This window comes from Triturus cristatus, chromosome 5_1 (genome assembly GCF_964204655.1).
Source record: "Triturus cristatus chromosome 5_1, aTriCri1.1, whole genome shotgun sequence".
In the NCBI taxonomy this organism is placed as follows: domain Eukaryota; kingdom Metazoa; phylum Chordata; class Amphibia; order Caudata; family Salamandridae; genus Triturus; species Triturus cristatus.
Window position 1 is genome coordinate 815,231,887 of NC_140587.1, and position 23,100 is coordinate 815,254,986.

At 50.3% G+C, this 23,100-nt stretch overlaps 1 protein-coding gene across 5 annotated transcripts in view; it reads left to right on the forward strand.

Annotated features, from left to right (window-relative positions):
* Positions 1 to 23,100, forward strand: part of CEP192 (centrosomal protein 192) — a 1,978,693-nt gene that overhangs the window by 463,615 nt on the left and 1,491,978 nt on the right. For all 5 annotated transcript variants that reach the window (XM_085605862.1, XM_085605865.1, XM_085605864.1 and 2 more), the window contains exon 14: positions 22,714 to 22,923. In XM_085605862.1, coding sequence (XP_085461988.1) covers positions 22,714 to 22,923 — 210 coding nt within the window. The remainder of the gene's footprint in view (positions 1 to 22,713; positions 22,924 to 23,100) is intronic.

Sequence of the window (23,100 nt, forward strand, 5' to 3'; positions counted from 1 at the left end):
TCAAGCAAAGCAGAAAAATAAGCGCAAGGTCTCTGTCTAGCGCCAAATATTTGAGTCAAGACCGAGAGCACAGCCAGCCATCTCGTGGACGTATAGCACAAAAGGCTTACTATAGTCAGGTGTGCCTAGTACTGGAGCAGAGCAAAGCGCAGTTTTTAGTTCTTCATGGATTTCTTTTGTTAATGCAAGCAGGGGTTTGATCAGTAAGGAATAATTAGGGATCCATTGCCGACAGTTGCAAGTGATGCCTATAAAATCACGCACGTCCTTTTGAGTTTGTTGACAGGGCATTTTATTAATGGTATTGATGCGTTTTGGCATTGATCTTCTACCCTCCTTCGACAGAAGGTGACCTAAATAGGTGACCTCCTGTCGACAATACTGAAACTTCAAAAGAGAAACTTTGTGACCATAGTGTGCCAGGTGCAACAATTTTACCAGACTATCTTTGCAACCTTGTTCAGTATCAGAAGCAATTAACAAATCGTCGACATACTGTACCAGTGCATTGCCTTGAGAAAGTGAGAGTGAATCCAGACCTTTCAATGCTTGCCTATAAATGCTAGGACTTTCAGTATAGCCTTGAGGAGCTCTACAGAATCGGAAACATTTGCCAGCCAGCGAAAATCCAAACAAATACCTGCTGTCTGGGTGTATGGGAATGCTAAAGAATGCGTTATTCAAATCAATGACAGAAAAAACGTAGCAGTAGATGGAATAATTGTTAAAAGTGTGGTGATATCAGGACCACTGGGAATTGCGGGACCACTATTTTATTGACCTCGCACAATCAATCACAAAACGATATACATCATCAGCACTGTTGGGAGAGTCTAGAGGCGCCCTTTTTAGAACCGGAAGAATAGGACCATTGCATATGTTACCGGTGGTCTCTTCGACAACTCCCTTACGTATGAGATCCTGAACAATTTTAAGGAGAGCTTGTTCTCCTGCCTTTGGTATTTTATACTGGGGAACGTGTGATAATGTGGTGTTGTCCTTCACTTGTATAGCAACTGGGGTTATGTGCAATAAGCCTACATCAGTGTCGCCAGTGGCCCATATTGTGGGTGATATTGGATCAAATTCAGGTGGAAGGGGAGCATCTTTGGATAGGCATTGTCTAGTACCCACATCAGGACCCACGGTAATATAAACACCATCCGGCGAACAATATATGGTAGCATGCAACTTCTTTAGTAAGTCCAAGCCCATTAAATTTTCACCACAATTAGATGTTAAAAGGAATAGGAATAGGGAATCCACAGTAAAAGGGCTAACAGTAAGAGCAAGAAGACGCAAGATGGGGCTTACAACCGGTACTCCTGAAAAACACACTGAAACATTATTATGGCGAGGCAGGGCCCACCAGGGACCAGATGTTGGGAAATAGAGCTCTTTGTGGCACCTGTATCAACCAAGAATTCCTTTGTAAATCCTTGCAGATCCACTTTGACTTAAGGGCCACATTGATTTACAGGTATGTGAACTGGTCCCTTACCCTGTCCTAGGTGAAAGACATTCTTGTTGCATCATCGTCATAATCGTCATTGTAGTACTGTCCTTCCCTGGTGTCGTTGAAATAATTGTCAGCACGGCCTACAGTGGCAGTAGTGTGTTGTCTATTGGTCCCACGGCTTCTATTTTCAGGACTCCTTCCTCTGTTGGACGAAACATTGTGCAAAAGTACACAGCACTGGAGGGAGGAGCCTAGCGCGCAACCAAGATGGCCGCGTAGGTGCGAGGCTCCCGAGGACCTCCGCAACCTCCTACGATTATCCTGAAATTATCCTGCCCTGGATGAGGGGACTATGTTGGTGAACCTGAGCTGAGGTGGCACCCGTTTCCCGCTTCCGAATCGGACCTCGGACACCGGAGTGAGCACCGATTGAGGTGTGCGGCCTTCCCCTCGTTGGACCCCGGACTTGCGCTGTGGGGTGATCCAGTGACAAAGTGAACAACAGCGGCAGGCAGGGCCTGGCGACTCGCGTACCCCGCACTTTCGCTTTCGCACCACCTTGTTGCGAGGTTGGGTCGCGGAACCCTTGGTGTTGGTGTGGTGTGGCCTTGCTGGGTGACCCTGCCTGCCTGCAGGCTGTGATCCACCCCGCTGCTCTGAGGGGGCCCCCCCGGAGCTCGTGGCCCTGCTTTCCTGCCCTACACGACGTGGCTGGTGCGACTGGGAGACTGGTGGCCATGGCCACGAAACAAGATGGAGACCGGGCAAAGACCAAATCGACCCGGCGTGGCGCCGTCCATCAGGCCAACAGTATGGACCGCTATACCCTCCAGAAGGGATCTCCCGATGGACCGCGCAGGTCCCCTGAGAGCCCTCCTGATGCCCCAGACCTGCCCGCAGATCTGACTCTGCGAGATGTTATGGGCGCCATTGCCGAGATGAAGGCCTCGGTGGGCCAGCGGTTCGATACACTGGCGCAGAAGATTGACTCGGTCCTCGTGGATGTTGGCCTGGTGAGGGCCGATCTTTCCAAAACCAACGACCGAGTAGAGTCTTTGGCCCACACCGCATCGGGCCTAACGACAGATGTGGCGGCCTTGCAAACAGAGGTGCGCCGGCTTAGTCAGGCGACTGCGCTTATGGATCGACGCCTGGAGGACTCCGAGAGTCGGGCACGGAGGAACAACATCCGCATTATCGGGGTGCCCGAGGGACGCGAGGAGGCGGCGGCGGATCTCTTTGTGGAGGACCTGATTGCTACCCATCTCCAGCCACGGGGGCTGAGCAAATTCTTCGCTGTGGAGAGGGCCCACAGGGTTCCCGGGGGAAGGCCGAAGGTTGGAGCCCCTCCGAGACCTCTCATCGCCCGGATTTTCAATTTTCGGGATAGAGACGCTATCCTGCAAACCTCCAGACTGCATGGACCGGTCAAGCTTGACAATATGGAGGTTAATTTTTATCCTGATTTCACCCCAGCGGTCCAGAAGCAGAGACTGAGCTTCCTAGGCGTCAAGCGCCGTCTTCGGGACCTAAACCTCAAATACGCCATGCTTTTCCCGGCCAAGCTGCGTGTGGAGGTGGATGGTCGCACGCACTTCTTTGATCGTCCCGAAGCGGCCGGGGACTGGCTGGATACTCTGCCCGGGGATCGGGATCGGGGGGGCGGGGGGGGGGGGGGGCGGCGGGGGGAGACGGCACGCTGGATCAGGACTGAGGGTCTAATATTGGCCTCACTCTGGACGAAAATAATGCCACTTTTGATTCTGCGTCAGTTTTTGTAAGTTCCCCTCCTATGGAGGTTGTGTTGGGTCTATTGGGGGTTCTCCCTCCTCCTCTAGGGGGTTTAGTTAGTCTAACTATATATGGGGCGACAGGCACACTGCACGTTGGGGGGGCTGTTTGGGCTCATGCAGGGGTGCAAGGAGGGGGGAGTTCTGTTGGGGTGGGTGGGTAGGGATGGGGTGTTCGTTTTTATCACAAGGCAAACGTATTATTGTGTTAATTTTAAAGTGCTCTCCGGGGGACGAATGATGGCTTATGTATATGATGGGGGGTAGGGAACTAACTTTGTTGTCTTGGAATGTGAATGGGCTGGGGGACAGGATCAAACGGGGTGTGGTCCTGCAGTTTTTGAAGCGAATCTCGCCCGATGTAGTCTTTCTGCAGGAGACACACCTCATTGGCAACTCCTTCTGCGCCATGAATCGGCGTGGCTATCGCCTAGTGGCTCACTCGGGCTTCACGTCCGGCTCACGGGGTGTGGGCATCATGGTGAAGAACTCGCTCCCGTTGGAGATTGATGAGGTGCTCCACGATGACAGGGGACGTTACACGGTATTGGTGGGAAGACTGGAGGGCAAAGTGGTTGTCTTTGTGTCCGTATACATCCCACCGGGGCTGCAGTCGACCACCTTTGCGGACCTTGGGCACCTTCTCCTTGGCCTTCCGGGGGGGCTTTTAGTTGTGGGGGGGATTTTAATGCGGTGGTATCTGGGTCTTTGGATCGTCACCCCCCTAGGGACCTCCCCCGGGCACAGGCGTGGCTACCCGGCCTCTTGGATACATTTGGATTAGTGGACTGCTGGCGTTTAAAACACCCCACGCAGCTGCAGTACACTTTCCACTCGGGAGCCCATGGTAGTCTCTCACGACTAGACTATGTCCTTGTCCCGGCGGCCTATGTTGGGAGGGTGGGAGAGGTGCGCCATTTGCCACGGGGTATTTCGGACCACTCCCCGCTCCTACTGCACTTTGATGTCTTTCCGAGGGGTGAGGGTAGGGTGGTCCCAATCAATCCTTGGTACCTGCGCGACCCCACCATTCGCGCTGCATTGATTAAATCCCTTCAGCGATATTTTGATGAGAATGTGGGGTCCGTGCCTTCGGCTGTACCGCTATGGGAGGCCTTCAAGACAGTACTCCGAGGGGAGGCCCTATCCCTTATTTCCCACGCCCGGAGGCGCGAGCGGGAGGAGGTGACCCGGATGGAGGCTGAAATAGCCGAGTTGGAGGGTAATTTAGAAGGTGGGGTGACGGATGCCACATTACATGTCCTCCAACTCAAGCAAGCGGCCTACAGGGCCCTCGTCACGGAGGCGGCCAGGGGCCTCAGTAGAGAGCAACAGGGGCGACTGTATGATGTGGGTGATAAGGCTGGTAAACTTATAGCGTGGTTGGACAAAAAAGAGAGAGCGAATCGTGTGGTCCCGCTGATTGAGAAAACGGATGGTGTGTGTGTAACTGAGCCAGAAGAAATTGTCTCCTGCTTCGCGGATTATTTCCATGGGGTGTATTCCCCGGTGTCTCCCTGCTCGGAAGAGGATTCCCGTGCCCTGCTCAGTGATATCGCGCTGCCGTCCCTTTCCGGGGAGGACAGGGTGTCGTTGGACGCCGCTCCCACCTCCGACGAGATCGCCCTCGCCATACGCTCGGTCGCTTCCGGCAAGGCCATGGGTCCGAATGGTCTCCCTATCGAGTTGTACAAGTTGCGACCGGATACGCTGGCACCTCACCTCCGGGCTATGTTCCTGGCGGCACACTCGGTGGGCTCCCTCCCGCCGGACCAGCGTCTGGCTACAATCGTGGTCATCCACAAGGAAGGGAGACCTCGGGACCGGGTTACATCCTATCGGCCCATTTCGCTACTGAATGCGGAGCCCAAGATTCTCGCCAAGGTACCGGCCAATCGGCTGGTCGGCGTGGTGGGCGATTTGGTTCATCAGGACCAATCTGGCTTTATTCCCCATCGCAACACAGCCCTTAATCTGCGGCCTTTGCACGGTGTGCTTGCACGTGCCCCGTTCATACGGGAGCCGGCCATTTGGGCGTCCTTAGACGCCACCATGGCGTTTGACACGCTTGAGTGGCCATATATCTGGGCGATGCTTGCGAAGTTTGGATTTGGCCCAGGGTTCATCAGTTGGGTCAAATTGCTGTATTCGGGCCCATTGGCGCAGGTGGTGGTGAACGGAAGAGTGTCGGCTCCGTTCGAGCTGGGCCGGGGCACACGACAGGGCTGCCCCTTATCGCCGCTCCTCTTTGCACTTGCCTTGGAGCCCCTGGCGGAGTGGCTGCTGTGGGAGCCTTCCATCCGTGGTCTCCGCTGGACCCCTGAGTATGAAGACCGCGTATCCCTATACGCTGATGACATCCTCTTGTACCTAGCCTCCCCACGTAAATCACTCATAGTACTGGTTGATGTTTTGCATTCATTCGGTCGTAACTCCGGTCTGGTCATCAACTGGGCTAAATCGTGTGTGTATGTTCTCTCTGGGGAGGCTCCTATCCTCCCGTGGGGCTGTCCGATCCAGGTCGCCCCGCAGGGATTTAGGTACCTGGGTGTCTTCATTACTCTGGACCCGGAGGCTCGGTATGATCGGAACTTGCTTCCCCCCCTCCAGCGTCTGAAAGAGGATGTCGCGCGCTGGCGGCGTTTGCCGCTTTCGCCGCTCGGCCGGGCGGCATTGTTTAAAATTATGTCGCTGCCGCGTTTCCTATACGCGTTGCAGAACACTATGGACCTCGTCCCAGCGCGCTACTTCCGCGAAGAGGAGAGTTTGCAGCGCCGCCTGTTCTGGGACGGGAGGCCACGTATTGCCCTGGCTAAGCTGTCGCTCCCCTGGTATGACGGGGGGATTGCCCTCCCGGATATTAAACGGTATTATTGGGCTTCCCAGCTAGCTGCGATTAATCAGGGCCTATATGGGCCCGCCTTAAACCCGGCGTTTGAAATGGATAGGATGCTACTTCCAGGTGGTGACTATAATCGAGCGCTCTACTCTAGCGAGCCCGACGCTCGCCTAACGGGCCCCACGCGTGTCATGGTGCGAGTGTGGCACGCGGCCAATGCTGCAATGGGGTGGAAGGACCGTTTGACCCGGGCGTCACCACTATACGCATCTGAGCGGTTGGGCTCCTTGTGGACCTCGAAGGGCTTTGAGAAGTGGGATTTAATAGGCATTAGCAAAGTGGGGGATCTCTGGACGAGGGGAGGATTTAAAACGTTCGAGATGCTGCAGACGGAATTTCAGTTGCAGGGCAGCGAGTACTTTCGGTATTTGCAGGTCCGGCATGCGCTGGGCTCCGTCTTTCCGGACGTTGCCTCCATCCCGGAGTGTTCCCCCCTGGAGGATAGAGTGCTGGATGGACACGTCCCTGACAGCACGATCTCACTGATCTACAAAAAACTGATCAACGACCGCTCAGACTTGTTGACTGCCCTTCGTGAGGCTTGGGTAGCCGATGGGCTGGAGCTGGACGACGAGGACTGGATCTCCGCGGTGGCCTCCCCGAAAGAGGTGGCCATACCGGCTCGCCTTCGTTTCGTCCAGCTCAAGATACTCCACAGGGTCTACATGACGGGGCCAAAGCTCCTGCGTATGGGCTATGCTGAGGACGGTTTGTGTAAGCGTGGGTGTAGTGCGCTGGGGACTTTTCTGCATATCTTGTGGGAGTGCCCGGAGGTGGAGGGGTTCTGGCGTGGTGTGCATGAGGTGCTGCGAGTGGTCACGCATGTGGCGCTGTTGCCCGAAGCGAGGAGATGCCTGTTGAATGTGTGGGAGCCTACCGATTACTCGGTGCCGCAGACGTGGTGGGTGACTCTGGGGTATATGGTTGCCAAGCGTGATATTGCCCAGCTGTGGGGATCCCAGAGGCCCCCGACTGTCTCGGCCTGGAAGGAACATATGGATTGGTGCATGTTTCGGGAAAAGGTGGTGTATGTGGCGAGAGGTAAGCCTGCGACATGGGTGAAAGTGTGGGGCCCCTGGAACGCCTACCGCGGGGGAATCTGTGCTCCACCGTTACTGCCCGATCCGTCGCCGGCCCCGTCCCCTTAGCCAACTCATCCCCCCCGGTACCTGGGCATTAGGTGTACCCAGCCCTAGTTCTGATCTCTCCCCCCCCTCTTGAGACTCCTATGGATGGCTAGGATCCCCCTCTAGGGAGCACGTGTTGCTATTTCCGATTGAGGATTGCCTTGTGGGTTTGTTTGTATTTGTTGTTCTTTAAGTTTAAAATGGAACCGTATAGTGGGGTCTGGATAGTGTGGCTCGCAACGATGTTATCTCCTGTGCATGCTCGGCCGCAGCACCATGTGTTTTATAAATGTATATCGTATGCTCCTTTTATTGCTAGCGGCCGGCCGGAAGGTTGTAGGCCCATATTTGTATATTTTTTTGAGTCTTGTAATAAACGGTTTCAAAAAAAAAAAAAAAAAAAGTACACAGCACTGGCTGTGCCAGTGACCTTCTTCCTTGCAGTAAGCACACTGATTCTGTCCCAAAGATGTCATGGGTGGCTGTCCAGTGCATGCAAGTTGTTGTTGGGGTCCCTGTCCTCTAGTGTTGCCTCGATATGCCTGTTGCAGTAATATCTTTGTCTTCAAAGCCTTATTTCTTTTTTCAGTTTGGTCTTTCTCTTCATTATCCCTATGCTCGTAATATTCGGCAATATTGAGAATCATGGAAGGGGAAGACGTAGACCAGGTGCTTTCAGCTGCTTGAAGTCTAGACATTATTTCAAAAAGGCGATTAGTGACAAACCTATCAACAAATAAACAGACTCCCCATTCTGTAGACATGTCCTGCCCACTATAATCCAAAAATGTCTCTTCAAACCTGGTGAAAAAAATCTGAAACACTTCGTCTTTCTTCAGGCAGTCAGTCTGTCCCAACTAACCTTCTTGGGAGGCATGAGTGTTTGCATGTATGTTATTAGGCGACCAGGTAAGGCAAGCAACTCAGCACCTGGTTTGTCTCCTGGCTTTCTATCTCTGTCCTTACCCTTTATTGCGTCCTTCGTTCCGCCCAACTCAGCAATATGATCTTCAGTATGGACCTGTTGCCAAATATCAACTGGGATTAGTAGACCAAAAAGCATCTCAATATCAGCAGGAGGCATCACAATAGAAGAAGCAGCTTCTGTCAATTCTTTATAGTAAGCAGTAGGATGTTTTCTAGGATCGGTCAATGTAGCCTTCAGGGCCAGAACTTCACTTCTTTTCCATGGAGTATAAACCCATTGTTCCTGAAAGCGGGCTGCTACACCTGGTCTGGTAATCGCTCCATGTTGAACCGTCAGTGTAGGGATTTCCGGGTGGTAAATGGGGCGAACTTCTGGCATTGGGAACTGGGTTATTTGAGTGGGACTTTTTTCATGTAGTCTGCCTGTATAAGTAATCAGAGTTGAAATGTTCCCAAACAATTGGGCCGGCTCCATGTTAATTGCATAAGCACCTTCACTAAAATCAAACAGTATTTGGGGTGCTTCCGTTTTGATGTGTGTGCGCCAGAGGTCAGTTACTGCGGCGGACATATGTTTAAGGGCATGTTTCTGTATGAAAGGCTCAAATTCTTGCATTAATAACAATATTTCCTCAAGACTGTGAATTAGGTTGCGGGCCTACCCTATTGCCTGTTCCGCTATTACTTTTTTCTCTTCCTTCCCCACACCAGATCACATTAACGGACCTAACCGTTCCCTGAATCCCCTCAAGTCTCTATCCGCGCGCTGGTGTCAGTAACTAGTATTGATGAAGGATGGGTGACAATAATGGGGGTAACACGAGTTGCCGCAGTCATATGCTGTGATGGAAGGGAAGGAGTTGAGGGTACGTTAAGTGGGGCAGTAGGTTTAACAGCCTCAGAGACTGATGCACCTGGTGTGGGTTGTTGCTGCTGATGGGGTACAGGATATACTCGTTCTGGGGCATATGGTGGCGGAGGTTGGATATCTAATAATTTTTCCATTAAAGGATCACCATCTTCCTAAGCCATATAGGACTTATCAATTTGCAACTGAAATCTTCTCTCTTCACATTCTATTCCTTTCTCCTGCGTGCCCTCTTTGTAAGCTACAGCCTTTTATGTAATAGTCTGCATATTTTGTTTTCTAGCATCTTTCTCCATTTTTAATTGCCTCTGTTTGGCCTCCTTCTGCCAAGTATGAAGGGAGTCAAACATAGACTTCCTACTGCATGTTTTAAACAACTGTTCCTGAAGAAATCACATCTTTTGTTCGTCAAAGGAGCCTGTCAAAGGCCACTGTAACTCTGCATTGTCCCTCGTATATTTGTGCCAAAACGTACTAAATATAATAGGGCCAAGGCCTTATTTTATATACATATCAAAATTAGGACTGCCTTCAGGAGGTGCGGGCTGGGATTTTTCCAACCGTGCATCTTTATAACAACGCATAGTACTTTTCTCAGAAAGTAGAGCTTATTTACGATAAAATCGTTTCTTCAGGGTGCCAGCCTCCAGTCGCCTCGGCTCCTGACCTGCCAGAACAGGTAAACATCCAGCTGTTAGAAAGCTTCCCTCCTGTGACCTTGGGAGATGTTGAAGCATTGTTACGTACTGTAAAATCTAGCTCGCCCCTAGATATCATCCCGGCCAAAGTCGCAGCCTCCTTGTCCTACCAAATATCTCCATCTATAGAGTTTCTCCTCCCTCTCTCTCTGAGAGAGGGTCACGTCCCTCTGGAATGGAAAACAGCATAGGTTATGCCTATCCGCAAGTACTCCAAGGCTCCTATGACTCAGCTTTCCAATCTCCATCCCATCTCGCTTCTCCTGAGCAAACTATTAGAGAAACACATCAACAAACATCTGTCCGACCATGTCAAACTCACTGGTAGTTTAGATCCTTTCCAGTCACGCTTTAGGCCCAAATACAGCACCGAATCAGCTCTGCTAGCGGTTAGACTACATCAGGATGACCATAGACAGGGGCCAATTGATGATTCTGGTACTGTTGAACCTTTCTGCCGTGTTCGACACTCTCACATGAGATATCGCTCAGGAGACTGTAAGAGATTGGACCAAGAGACTCTGCCTTACGGTGGATGAAGAGCTTTCTCTCCTCCAGGACCCAGACCGTTAATCTTGGCCCGCATCGCTCGGCGTCTATGAAACTGACCAAGGGAGATCCCCAGGGCTCTTGTCTGAGCCCTACCTTGTTTAATATCTATGTGGCTCCCTTGGTCAATCTCCTCAGAACTTGGGGTTTCATTCCTATCTCTTACGCCGACGATACAGAGTTGTTTTTCCCCAACAATAAACTTACCTCATCTATACTGTCGGCCTTCTCTTCTGGAATGAAGGCTATCTCCAACTGGATGAGATGTAACTTCCTCCAATTTAATGTGGGGAAGACTGAGAACATGCTCTTTGGTGATGCCCCCTTATTAAGGACTCCTGATTGGTGGCCGGTGGACCTAGGCACCCCCTCCCCCCACCCCCAAGTCCATTGTCAAGAACCTAGGCATTCGCCTGGACCAGGCTCTCACTCTGAAGGAGCACGCAGCTGTCTGCTGGCTCCTGTTTCCAATATGTTGGGCCCGTTATGCCGAGTTTTTCGCCTGCTTCCCGACTCCACTCAGAAGACCCTGACGCAGGCACTAATAAAGAGCCGTCTGTACTACAGCAATGGCTTCTTGGTCTCGGCCAATGAGTCCTCGCTCTGCAGATTGCAGGTAGTTCAGAACACTGCGGCTCGACTGGTCCTAAATGCCCCCTCCCGGACTGTCTCTCACCCTCTCCTCCATCAACTACATTGGCTTCCAGTGCCCGAGTGGGTCAAGTTTGAGGTTTGGTGCATGGTCCGCAAAGCCTTAAACAATCTCGGCCCCACCTATCTTGCCGAGAAACTTACGCTGTATACACCCTCCAGGTCCCTCCGCTCTGGAACCAAATCGCTTCTCGTGGTTCCCTGAGTTAGGAGGGTCAGATTGGGAGGATAGGCTTTCACCCACCTTGGTCCTCTTTACTGGAACCAGCTCCCCTTGTACTTGAGACAATGCCCAGACCACCCCCAATTCAGAAAGCACCTTAAGACCTTCCTCTTCTGTCTCTGATCTTGTTCCAGCTCATCAGCTCTTCTGATGAATGTCCGCAGCGCAGAGATACCCCTTCGGGGATCGATTCAGGCGCTATATAAATAAATACACGACAGCCAAACTCCAAATCTTAATGAAACCATGCATTGCAAAGAAAAGAGAAACAAACCCCTTATTTTACCTGGCAAAGTATTTGTAAACACTTTTCACCAAAACAGTCCTTAGACTGAAGCAAAGCCCATTTACGGTGGTACCACAAACTGAAACAGACTCGCCTGGTGTCAGGCGCACCGATAGACCGATTCTCCACAGCCGACTCTTCGGACCAAACGGTCAGATCACGGGTTCGCCATTCAGGACTTCAGTCGGGATGAGCGCTGGGTGGGTCCACACTCCGGTGGGACAGAGGCAGCAGCTGCGAGAAACGTATCTTTTCGTGCAGGGATCCCTGAGCTGTCAGTCCGACCTGATGATGTCCCCGTCCTCCCCTCCGTCTGTGGAAAATGGATGGGTCATGTCCTGATGGAGTCCCTGTTCGGGTGCCAACTGAAGGAACTTGACCCTCTTTGGGTCACCTCGGACCACCTCTCAGCCATCATGCTAAATGAAGAGACAGTGGTGAAAATACACCAATAATCATTTATTATATATGCTCAGAGTGGAGCTCGGTCTGCACAGTCTCGTGAGAGTACTACAGAGGGAACAGAGTAACAGTAAGCATAAGGATACATTATATGCATTGCAGAACCCTTGTGCACCTCGTTAAATTGCCGTTGCCAAGGCTTGTTGACTCCCTTCCTCAGATCTTTGGGCTTCAAAAAGCTCCAACCTCAAGCCTCTCCTGTAGCCACGATCATCGTCCTCACCGCATACCTTGCACCGTGGGCCTGCATCTTTGGTGAGCTGCTCGAGGTCCTCTTGCGACTCCTGTTCCTCCGGCCTGTGGGTCCTCTCAAGGGTCTTCTTTGACGCCAATGTGCTCCCCTGATTGCTCAGGGCCTACTCTGACTCCCCTGCTTGTGGTGAGTCATTTGGACCTTGCTGGTCCAGACAGTGCACCTTTTTCGCCTGCCACTTTGTTTGTAGTTGCCAAGGCTTTTTGGTGCTCCCGACAGACACCGACCCCATAACTCTCGACAACCGATTTTATTTATTTTAAAGGTTTTATATAGCGCTGGCTAGACCCAGAGGTATCTGAGCGCTTTACATGAGTATCAAACCACAGTTGCAGGTTACATCGTTATAAAGGTTACACAGTTATTAGAGCATGGCAACATAGTTATATGTAAGGTCGAAACAAACAATAAGAACATATACATAAGGGAAAAAGCAGGCAAGGGGAGAGATTCAGTTGGGGGGTAGGAGTAGGGAAAGTAGACGGAGAACGAATGAGGGAAAGAGGGAAAGAGGAGGGGAGGGTGAGAGACACCGCATGGAAAGACGAGTCATAGCTGTGTCCAAAGTCCAGTAAGCTGTGATCCCAGGGGAAGTGGTTCATTTCCCCATCTCTGTAGCGAGAGGTTCCCTTTACACAGTGGACTCTCTCAGAGGGGTCTCTGAGACTCCAAGGCCTACACAATGGATCCTTCCCCAAAAAGGGGAGAGGGAGTGCTTTGGCAAGGGGGGGCCATACCATACCTCAACTGTGAGTGGCTCCCCTGGCGCTGTGGACTCTCTCAGCGGGTTCGCTGAGACTCCAGAGTATACATATTGGATCTTTCCCCAACAAGGGGAGAAGGAGTGCTTAGTAAAAGGGCACAAAGGACAGGGGGCTAGGCAGTGTAGCAGGCAAGGGGAGATATTATGGGGAGAGGGGATAGGAGCAAAGGAAGTAGACAAAGAAAGAAATAGTACTATGAATTATGAGAGCTTTACATGAGGAGAGTTGCGTATCTTACAAATTCTACATTGTTACATCAGGCACAACAGTTACAAGTTACATTTTTTAGAAAAATGGTATGTAGGGGTAAAGTAAAAGGGTGAGGGGAGGGAGAATTTAACGGAGTATAGGCAAAAGGATAGACAAAACAAGCCGGTGGAGAGGAATTCTGGGGAGAGAGGAAGGGAAAGGAGAGGTAGCCAAGGGATGAAGGAGGGAAGTGGAGGTGGAGGGGGTAGGGGAAACAGCGTGGTGAACAAGGAGAGTAACAGTGTTTGAACGTCCGGTAGGGTGGGGAAGGGATCATTTTTCAGTTTTGTGTGATTCCCAAATCCACGGTGGACTCTCTCAGCGGTGAGACTCCATGGCATAAGAATGCAGGATCCCTCCCCAACAAGGGGAGAGGAGTGCTTTGGTCATGGGCACACTCTGAGGTATGAAGGAGGGAAGAGGTGGGGGAGAGGGAGGGAAAACCCAGCAGTGACGCAGTGTCTGACGTCCGGCAGGGTAGAAGACTGTTCCCATTGTAAGGGGATCGGTGACCCAGGGACTGGCACAGGGGCTCTCACCCAGTCTCTCATACCTCGGGTCTGTACTGTGATCACTGTCTCTGCCTCCCTGGACGGCTCACGACTTCTTCAGTCGCAGCTCCCTCGTTAATCACCGGCCTCTCGCGGGTGCTGCCATGGATTTCCTATGGTCCATGCACCAGTGATCTCACCACAGGGCTGCATTACTGGGCCGTCGGGGGGACCTCCCCCGCCCGTGCGGGTACAAATTAGGCCGAGATCGAGTACAGTCTCAATATCAGGACGCCGCCTGACTGTAGGGCCCCGGGACAGCTTCCCGTTTGTTCCGACCTCTCACGAGCCGGCGCTTTGCCGTCAGGCTCTGGGGGAGAGCAAGCACTCCGCCTCAGCTCCCTCACCTCGGGTGAAGTTCTTTCCGTGGCCCGCACCTGATTGGACACGTCCTCAATCCTTGTGGCAGGCAGCCAAGGCAAATTCAAAAGCACCGCCGGCCCCGAGCTCCACTCCTCAATGGCGATATCAGTGCGATCGCCGAGCCGCCATCTTGTGGCGTATTCACCTCTGCAGCCTCCTCACTTCTTATCCTGATTTTCGCGCCATCAGTCATTAGATCCGTGGGCATCGGGTACTCGCCACTGCCAGGGCATGCCTGGCAATGGCGCCCTCAGTGACTGACCACACTCCGAGGCAGCCTCTCTCAGGGACAGACTGCCTTCAGTGACCCAGCAGCGCCCCTGGCCAGGGCTCCCTCTCTCGTTCTTCAGCAACGAAGATTCGCAGCCCGTTTCATCAGCGCATATTATCCACCATTTCCACTTAACGCTGCCATCTTCGCCGCCAAGGGGGATGTGCCAGTTCACTTCAATTAAACACTCAGCGCTCTCTTCATGTTTCATATAGACGTACAGCAGGATTGGCACTTATCAGTGCATCGATCAGGGATCGTCAGTGCATACTAGTTAGGTGGTGTGTGCAGCTGGCGTGTTGTTTCTTCAGTCCGATTCGGTGAGCGCCGCTATTTTCTCGTCCTCGCGCACAGTACGATATCCGCATAGATTTCCTAAGCGTAGAGATCGAATTACGTGGACATAGTGGTGTCAATCTGCTCCGCTACCATTCCGATGTCCGAATTTGCTGCTTGGGTGCTGCGGTGTTCGATATTTATGCCGATATTTTGCAAATCGCCGCTCCGGCCTTCAGAGCAGCATTAGTGCGCGGCCATTTTCAATGGGCAGGGCCGGCGAGGACAGCTCATGAACAGCTCCTGGTCTTCCACAGTGTTCTACGGTCCACATAGCTGCAGCTCCAAGGCTATCGTCCCCTCTCCTGCTTCACCCGACCTCGGTGGGCATTTGTCTTCCGTGCCTCCTGGTCACTCCTGAGTGGCATAGACTGTCCCCTCTGCTTGCAGGTACTTCTTATCTTGAATCCAACTTTGGGTTGCACCGGGCTCCTTCGTCGTCTTCTCCAGCAGGACCATTCCTGAAGTCTCCATTGTGGTCTACAGCGGTTTCTGACGTCACTCCATGCCTATGCACCCGCCTTCCCTGGTGTAGGTATTCTGGTTCCTGGGGTATCCACTGGTGGGATGACTCTCCAATTTTCCATCTTCCACAGGGTGTCTTCGGGGTCCACTGGGAAGGGTCCTTTTTCTTTACAACTGCAACCACTGCATTGACTAACATTGAGTATGCAGTTGTGTCCCACTCTGTACACAACCTCCGTGGGGTTCCTAGATACTCACCTTGGGTAGTTCCTTGGGTTCTTGACTCGTCTACGTCTTCTGGGTGCACTCTTGTCTTGTTGTGGGTCGCAATCCACTATTTTAGTATATGGTTTGGTCTCCCCCTGGAGATCACTGTGTATTGGTGCTACCTACGTGTTTTATTTGCAAAGTATATGCATTGGGTTATATCTCTGGATAGGAGATATTGTTGTGTTAGTGAGTGTCTTATAATAAATACCTATTTTTATAAATACACAGTGTGGTTCTTTTTCACTTAACCTATACCATAAGATTAAGTACTGGTAAAACAAGCTTCTTTACACTCGTTCTGGACTAAGCCTGAAGGCTGCTCTCCACAGCTACCACTTAGAGAGCTTTCTAAGGTTGTCCAAGACCATTTAGATTACCATAAGGGTTGCCTGGATTAGTGCCGGATTGCTACACTTAAGTGAGCACCGTATACTAAGCCAGCTTCTCATCCTGCCCATCGTCTCTACCTACCGTTTACGGTTGGCCACGAGCCCAATTTGCAGTGCTCCCCTTTGGCCTCACCAGCGCCCCTATCTCGACGACTGGTTGTTGAAGGCAGGCTCGTTCCAAACAGTTCTCTCCCATCTGCAGCCTATGGCGACCCTCCTGCATTCGCTGGGGTTCCCTATCAACGTGCCGAAGTCCCACCTGACCCCCTCTCAGACAGTCCCTTTCATTGGCACAGTTCTGACACGGTGCATTTTCGGGCTTATCTTCCTGAACGGCGAGTCCAGGATATTCAGGCTACGATACCGATGTAACAGCCTCTATTCTGGATTTTGTTGAGAATGACTGAGGCTGTTGAGCCTCATGGCCTCCTGCATCCTGCTAGTGAACCCTGCACGGTGGCACATGCGAGTTCTGCAATGGGACCTGAAGTGTCAATGGGCACAGCATTGAGGAAATCTTACCGACCTGGTTCTAAGGGCACTGCGAAAGTCCTGCAGTGGTGGCTAACAGAATGATTGGATCATGGGCATACCACTCTCCCTTCCCCACACAGATCTCATAGTGACAGATGCGTCCCTTCTGGGAAGGGGTGGCCATCTGGAAGAGTTGGAGAATAGAGGACTCTGGTCTCTGGCTGAGGCTTGGCTTCATATAAACCTGTTGGAGATTCAAGCTATCCAGTTGGCATTAAAAGCCTTCTTGTCGTCCATCAAGGGAAGGCTAGTTCAAGTGTTCACTGACAAGACAACTGCCTTGTGGTACTGCAACAAGCAAGGCGGAGTTGGGTCGTGGACCCTTTGTCAAGAGGCCCTGCATCTCTGGACTTGGCTGGAGCAACAGGGCATTTCCCTGGTGGTTCAACACCTGGCTGGTGCTCAATGCCAGGGTGGACAAGCTCAGCCGAAGGTGCCTTGCGGATCTCAAGAGGCGTCTCCATTCAGAGGTGGCACAAAGTCTTTCAGCAGTGGGGAAAGCCTTGGTTAGATCGGTTTGCCTACGAAGAGAACGCGCAAGTCAGCAGTTTTGCGCATTGGAGTTTCCAAGGCGGCTCTTGCTCTGCGACGCTTTTTGCTGTGAGTGGAGCTTAGGCCTCCTATACGGCTTTCCGCCCACACCACTCCTGTCCAGAGTGCTCAAGAAGATCTAGAGTGACTGGGGAAAAGTTATTCTTGTGGCTCCGGACTGGGCGCAGAGAGCTTGGTATCCCGAAATTCTAGACATGAGCTCCGATCAGGTTGCCCCTTCAGGAGGATCTTCTGTCGCAGCAGCTGGGGAGGGTCCTCCACCCGAACCTGTCCACTCTCCGCCACCTTACATGGATATTGAGTTGCGACAGTTGACCGCTTTTGACCTCTCTCCCGAAGTCTGCGAGGTTATTCAGGCAGCAGGCGTCTCTCCACGAAATTGGTATACGCCGGCCGATGGAACAAAATTTGTAAATATTGTATAGAAATGTCTATTGGCCCCTTGTCTTCCTCCCTGGCAGATATACTTTTGTTTATATTTTCCTTGGACCGGCAGTGTTCTGCCTTGGGCACTTTGAAGCACTATCCTTTGGCCTTCTCAGCTTTTCTTTAGCTTTTCTTTGGCTTCAGCCTTCACTCTTCAAGTCCCCTCTGGTGCAGAGACTTTTGAAGGGGTAATCCCACTTTTATCCCCCTTCTCCTTTTGTGATGCCACAATGGGACCTTAATTTGTTAATAGACAAATGTTGTGTTTGCACCACTGGTGATCAATGTACTCAAAGTTCACAGTCAGTCCATGAATTATTTAATTGTCCATCTTTATTATTATATCATCTTCTTTTTGGAAAAACACAGCCAACGCGTTTCGTTCTCAACAGAGAACTTCTTCAGGGCTTCACGGTATTACCTATCGTAGTGACAGTCTATTCTTTCGAACTAACGGCGGGACCGCGCAACATGGGATATCGTTAAGGAATAGACTGTCACTACGATAGGTAATACCGTGACTATCATATCACATAGATTGTCAAATTGGTCTACATCAGAATAATTGCATATATGGCTCACATTATGCTTACCACATAGAAGCAGACCTAAATTCAATGTGCTGAAAACGCATTCCGGACTTAAGACAACATGGTCATAGATTTACAATCGGAACTTTCGTGGATATTAAGAATGCCCTGAAGAAGTTCTCTGTTGAGAACGAAACGCGTTGGCTGTGTTTTTCCAAAAAGAAGAAGATATAATAATAAAGATGGACAATTAAATAATTCATGGACTGACTGTGAACTTTTCGAGTACATTGATCACCAGTGGTGCAACCACAACATTTGTCTATTTGCTTTATTGACCTTGTTTTACAGGGTGGCTCTTCTGGACAGTAAGAGCCTTTTGTGAGTTTTGCACACAAAGTATTGGACTTATTGGTTAAAAGTAAATACATTTTGGTCTACTTTTTGGAATTGGTGCCTGTTGCTCTATTGATCCACTGTCCGGCGTTTGTTTTAAGGACCTTAATTTGTTACTCACCTTCTTGATGTGCGCACAGTTTGAGCTGATACACAACTGTCCTTTACGGTTGCTCAACATCAAAGCAACGTTCTTGGTGGCAATTACCTCTGCTAGGAGGGTGAGTGAACTGAATGCACTGTCATCGCAGCCTCCTTACCTGACGGTTTTTCCAGAAAAAGTGGTGCTGAGAACTAGGGTGTTCTTTTTGCCTGTGGTTGTAACTCTTTCATCTGGGGCATTCACTCTGCACCTCCCCAACCTTCCAAAGAAGAGGAGCGTCTCTATCGTCTGGACCCCAAAAAGTTATCATTCTATCTCGATCTAAAGAGTTTCGGGTGGATGACCAGCTCATAGGATACGTGGTATCAAAGAAGGGTCATGCAGTTCAAAAGAAGACCATCTTGTTGGGTCATCCACTGTAAAAAAAAAAAAAAAAAAAAAATCTGTTATGCCTTGGCAAAGAAGCAGCCTCATGAAGGCCTTAGGGCCCGTTTCACAAGGGCGAAGACGGCCACTACAGCCCTCCAACGTGGGTTTCCGATTGTCGATATCTGTCAAGCTGCCATGTGGGCGCCTCTGCACACGTTTACCAGACACTGTTGCCTGGATTCTCAGGTCCGCGGAGAAGGCCTGTTTGGCTGCTCTGTCTGCAGGATTTTTTGGTCCATTACATTTCTGCAGTCCCTCCTCCGGGAAAGGTATTGCTTGGGTATGTGTTCAAAGGTAAGGAATCTGCGGCTAGAAGTCTCTATCAGATGGACAAGTTACTTACCTTCGTTAATGCCTTATCTGATAGAGACATGATGTAGCCGCAGATTCCTTACCGACTCACCCATTCTCCTCGCACTCCTGAATTGTTTTTAGTATCAGGGATATTCCCTTTCAGGGCCCTAGCTGTTCTTTTTTAACACACCATGGTCAGTCACTTCATGGCTCCACGCTTCTGACGTCGAAAGTCTTGAAAATTACTGACGTCAGAGCCTGGAGTGGCGGTTATAATGACGACGCGGACGTCATAACGACGACTAACACTGTCAATGACGTCACGCGAAGTCGACCGACTCCACCTACTGGCGCACAGGGGTACTGCTAAAAAAAACATCTTCCGGATCCAGCCTGACACCTGGAACTTCAAAGTTGAGGAATCTGCGGCTAGATCATGTGTCTACCAGATACGGTGTTTCCGAAGGTAAGTAGCTTGTCCACCTGAGCACCTACAGGGGTTCTTACCTCTTACATGAGTGGGCCAGTCTGTGTCGTCCAGGGTTTGTGCTGCTGAAATGCCCCAAAGGCCACAGCGTAACTCTTCAATGTGCTGGGTGCTGGACTCCCACAGGCGGCAGCCACAGCTGCCTCCCGACTAGTTGCTGATTAGTCCTCGGCTGACCCGGATGTCTGCCACGGCTGCGTCGCCAGCCCGCTGGTTAAAGAGGCCGAGCCTTTGAGGAAACGCTTTGACACCATCCAACAGGATTCTCTTGCCCCCTCGGTCTTTAGAAGCACGACTCAGGCGGTCAGTATCCGAGAAACCTGCCCCTCTCCTCTGGACCAGTGGCAGCCTGAGCGGGATGCAAAGGCAGAGACATACCACAGGCCCAGAGCCGTTGGGATCCGGTCTCTGCTCCACCTCTTCACTGCAACCCGTGCTGATGGTGCATCAGACTTTTTGGGTCAGTGAAGGGCTCACTGGGGGCCGACTTCATCATTTCTGCCCTAGGGAGGCTGTAAATTACAGTCATACTATAGGATTAAACAGGATTATGTTGTACAGCTGGCCAGGAGCTCGGAAGCTTATGTTCTGTCGGCCATGTTTCCAGGCCAAGCCGCCTCCATTAGCACCGTTGGCAAAAATGTCCCTATTAATTGCTGTTTGGTTTTTGTCAGCTATGTGCTTGTCCAGCTGTGACTGTGGGGCTGCTGCTCCCAAAGTTCTCTTGGTTGATGTATGGTGTTGGGTTATGTAATCTCCACAGTTAATGAGTCAATTGAACGCTGGTCCACTTTGCCAGGTCGTTTAATGGCTGACTCCTCATGTTCTAGTGCTTTGTAAGACTGACCAGTTCATTCTCATGAATTCTAGTGGCAACAACGGAAGTCAGTTACCAACCATGGTCACCTCCATTGATCATAGCAAGCGATCTGCAAGTCTCTACAATACTGTGCCTGCTTGTTTAAGTGGTCCTCACTCCTCCTGGCACCGACATAAACCACTAGTGCCTGTAATTGTTTGCATGGTTTGAATGTCTGAGAAACTAAAGCTGATCACGTACCAGCAATGGAGGGAGAAGGGTTCCCAGGGACCTCTTTCCACCCTAGTGTCCATGAAATGGTCATCCTCTATGCACCATGGTGCTGTATCATTTCCCCGAGTTGTGCGATTCTAGCATCTGCTTGCCTTTTCACTCCGATCTGCAGTGACGCTCAAGGAGTCGGGGCTCCCAGCCTCAGCGCAGAGCTCCTCCGGCACCGATCACTTATCTGGCTCTAAGCAAAGCTGCAGTCCTGCTATCTTATTATGCCCTGCTAAACAGACCACAGGGGCACAATCGCCCAGTCAGATTAATGCATGGATGACAGAGTGATCAAGCAGGGATGATCATGTCACATGGCCGCAGCTCTGGTTGTAGCTCCACAAGCAGCGACCATCTTGTCAGTACTGTGCGTATCCTTACGGTCCCAATTGAAGGAAGTGACCCGATTTGGGCAACCCGGGTCACTCACGACCACCTCTAAGCCTTCCTTAAAAATGAAGAGTCGGTCAGACAGTGAATACAAACCAAAGTTATTAGTATTCGCTAGAGCAGAGTCCAGTCTGACCAACCTCCTTAGATAGCTGCCGAGGGACTGACCCCGGTCCACAAGGTAAAGTCAGATGTACATTTCCAACACCCCTAAGACATGCCCAGACTGGAATTTTCCAGCCTGTGCACTGATGAACAAAGGAGGTACAGAAGGATGAGCTACAATCCTGAGACCGGGTACACACTATCTTGGCTTCAAGGTTACTCAGCCCGTGCCCGTCTCTCTGAGAGTGGGAGCAGGGCTACTTACAAGGAAAGGCATGCAAAAACAGAACGAGCTATTCATTAGTGCTGCGAAGCTCAACCTTGAAAAATAACAATTGAGGCAGACAGTATGAGACAAAAGCTTCGTTTCGATCATGGCAAAAAATGGCGGCTGAATACAAAATGGTGCAGCAAATGCTAACTTAACTAGCACAATGCTAGAAGGACTCAGCTAGACACATTTTCAGTCCAACACGATCCATCTGCTCATGACAGCAACGGGGTCGCTCCAGTAGTAGTACTAGACACAAACTCCACCTTCACAGTTTGGGTAGAATGCTCTGCACAGTGTTGTGGCTCATGGCTACCAGGTATTTCAATGAAAATCCCCTGGGCTGCAAGGGGGCCCGCGTCTTCGACTCCTCACTGCACGCACTCCAATTTCACCCCAAGCCCCTGGGCACCATAGTTACATGGCAGGGATATCTCTATGGTTTGTCATGCACTTAGCAAAGCATTTTTGATCTCTATGCGGAATCTTTGCTTTTGTTAGCTTCTCCTGGAGTAAGTTGTAAATCTGTCTTTTATGGATAACAAACAGTTTCCATGTTATGTGATCATAAAATGATTTCAAGCTTTTGTTTCAAAAGTAACCTCAATTGTTTTGTTAGTATTTATTTTCTGCTTAGTCTTCCTTGGTCCTGTGTATCGTGAATGCTTTGGGGGCTTTGGAGTTGTGCAAGCAGATGGCCACTGAGAATCAGGATTTTTGTTTCTTATAAATCCTAGTCAACTAGTGCATAAACTATAATTTGAAGGGCTAAAATAGCAGGCTCCATGTTATAAAAGATAAGATCAAATGAACGGTCATCAACCCCACAGCAATTTATTGCATATTATGGGCATCTTTTTAGACAAAACAAGCCCTAGCATGCTTTTTAGTCTATTGTTTAGTTGGTAAAGGGGACACTAATGCTGTAGTCTTTCATTCTTGGTAGTAGATGGTAGCTAGGGTAGTGTATGTCATTCTTTTCATGCAACGATTGACTGGCAAAATCATTTTTTAATGCAAGAACATAGATCTCTTAAGTGATATCACCTTTGGGGTTGTTCTTTTAAAACCATTTTAGAAACTGGCATACTAATGTACGAAAGTATTATAGAACTGTTGCAAGTAATCAGTACATATTCAGTTACCAAATTCTCATTTTGCCTTTTTACTGTGAACATTAAAGAAAAAAATTGTTATCACTAGAGTGCCACACAAGTGAGGTAATGTCCTAAAATCTTTGTTGAAGATTGTTTTCTTCCCCGTAGGAAGAGGTTATGGATATTGCTGACATAACTCTTGGACTTGGTGACACATCATGGAAATTAAATTCCAACTACCCACATCACCGGTCATCCCATGTATCTCATGAACTTGAAAATGATGATGCAAGATACCGAAGGCTCTCTCTCGGAGAGTTTTTTGGTCAGAGATCGGAGGCTCTTGGGTGTCTTGAAGGAGACTTTGATGGAAAGAGGGTTTGTATTAGTCATGTTACAATCGTCTACTAAGAAATTGTAGCAAGTGTTTGTTTTATTGAAAATTATTTTCTAGTCCGTTTTTTTAAGTCTGTTTTGCTAACAACTGGAGTACATTTGGCAAGATTACCTGGGAATACATTCCTCCTAGTGCTTACTGTTGGCTTTGTGGTTTTA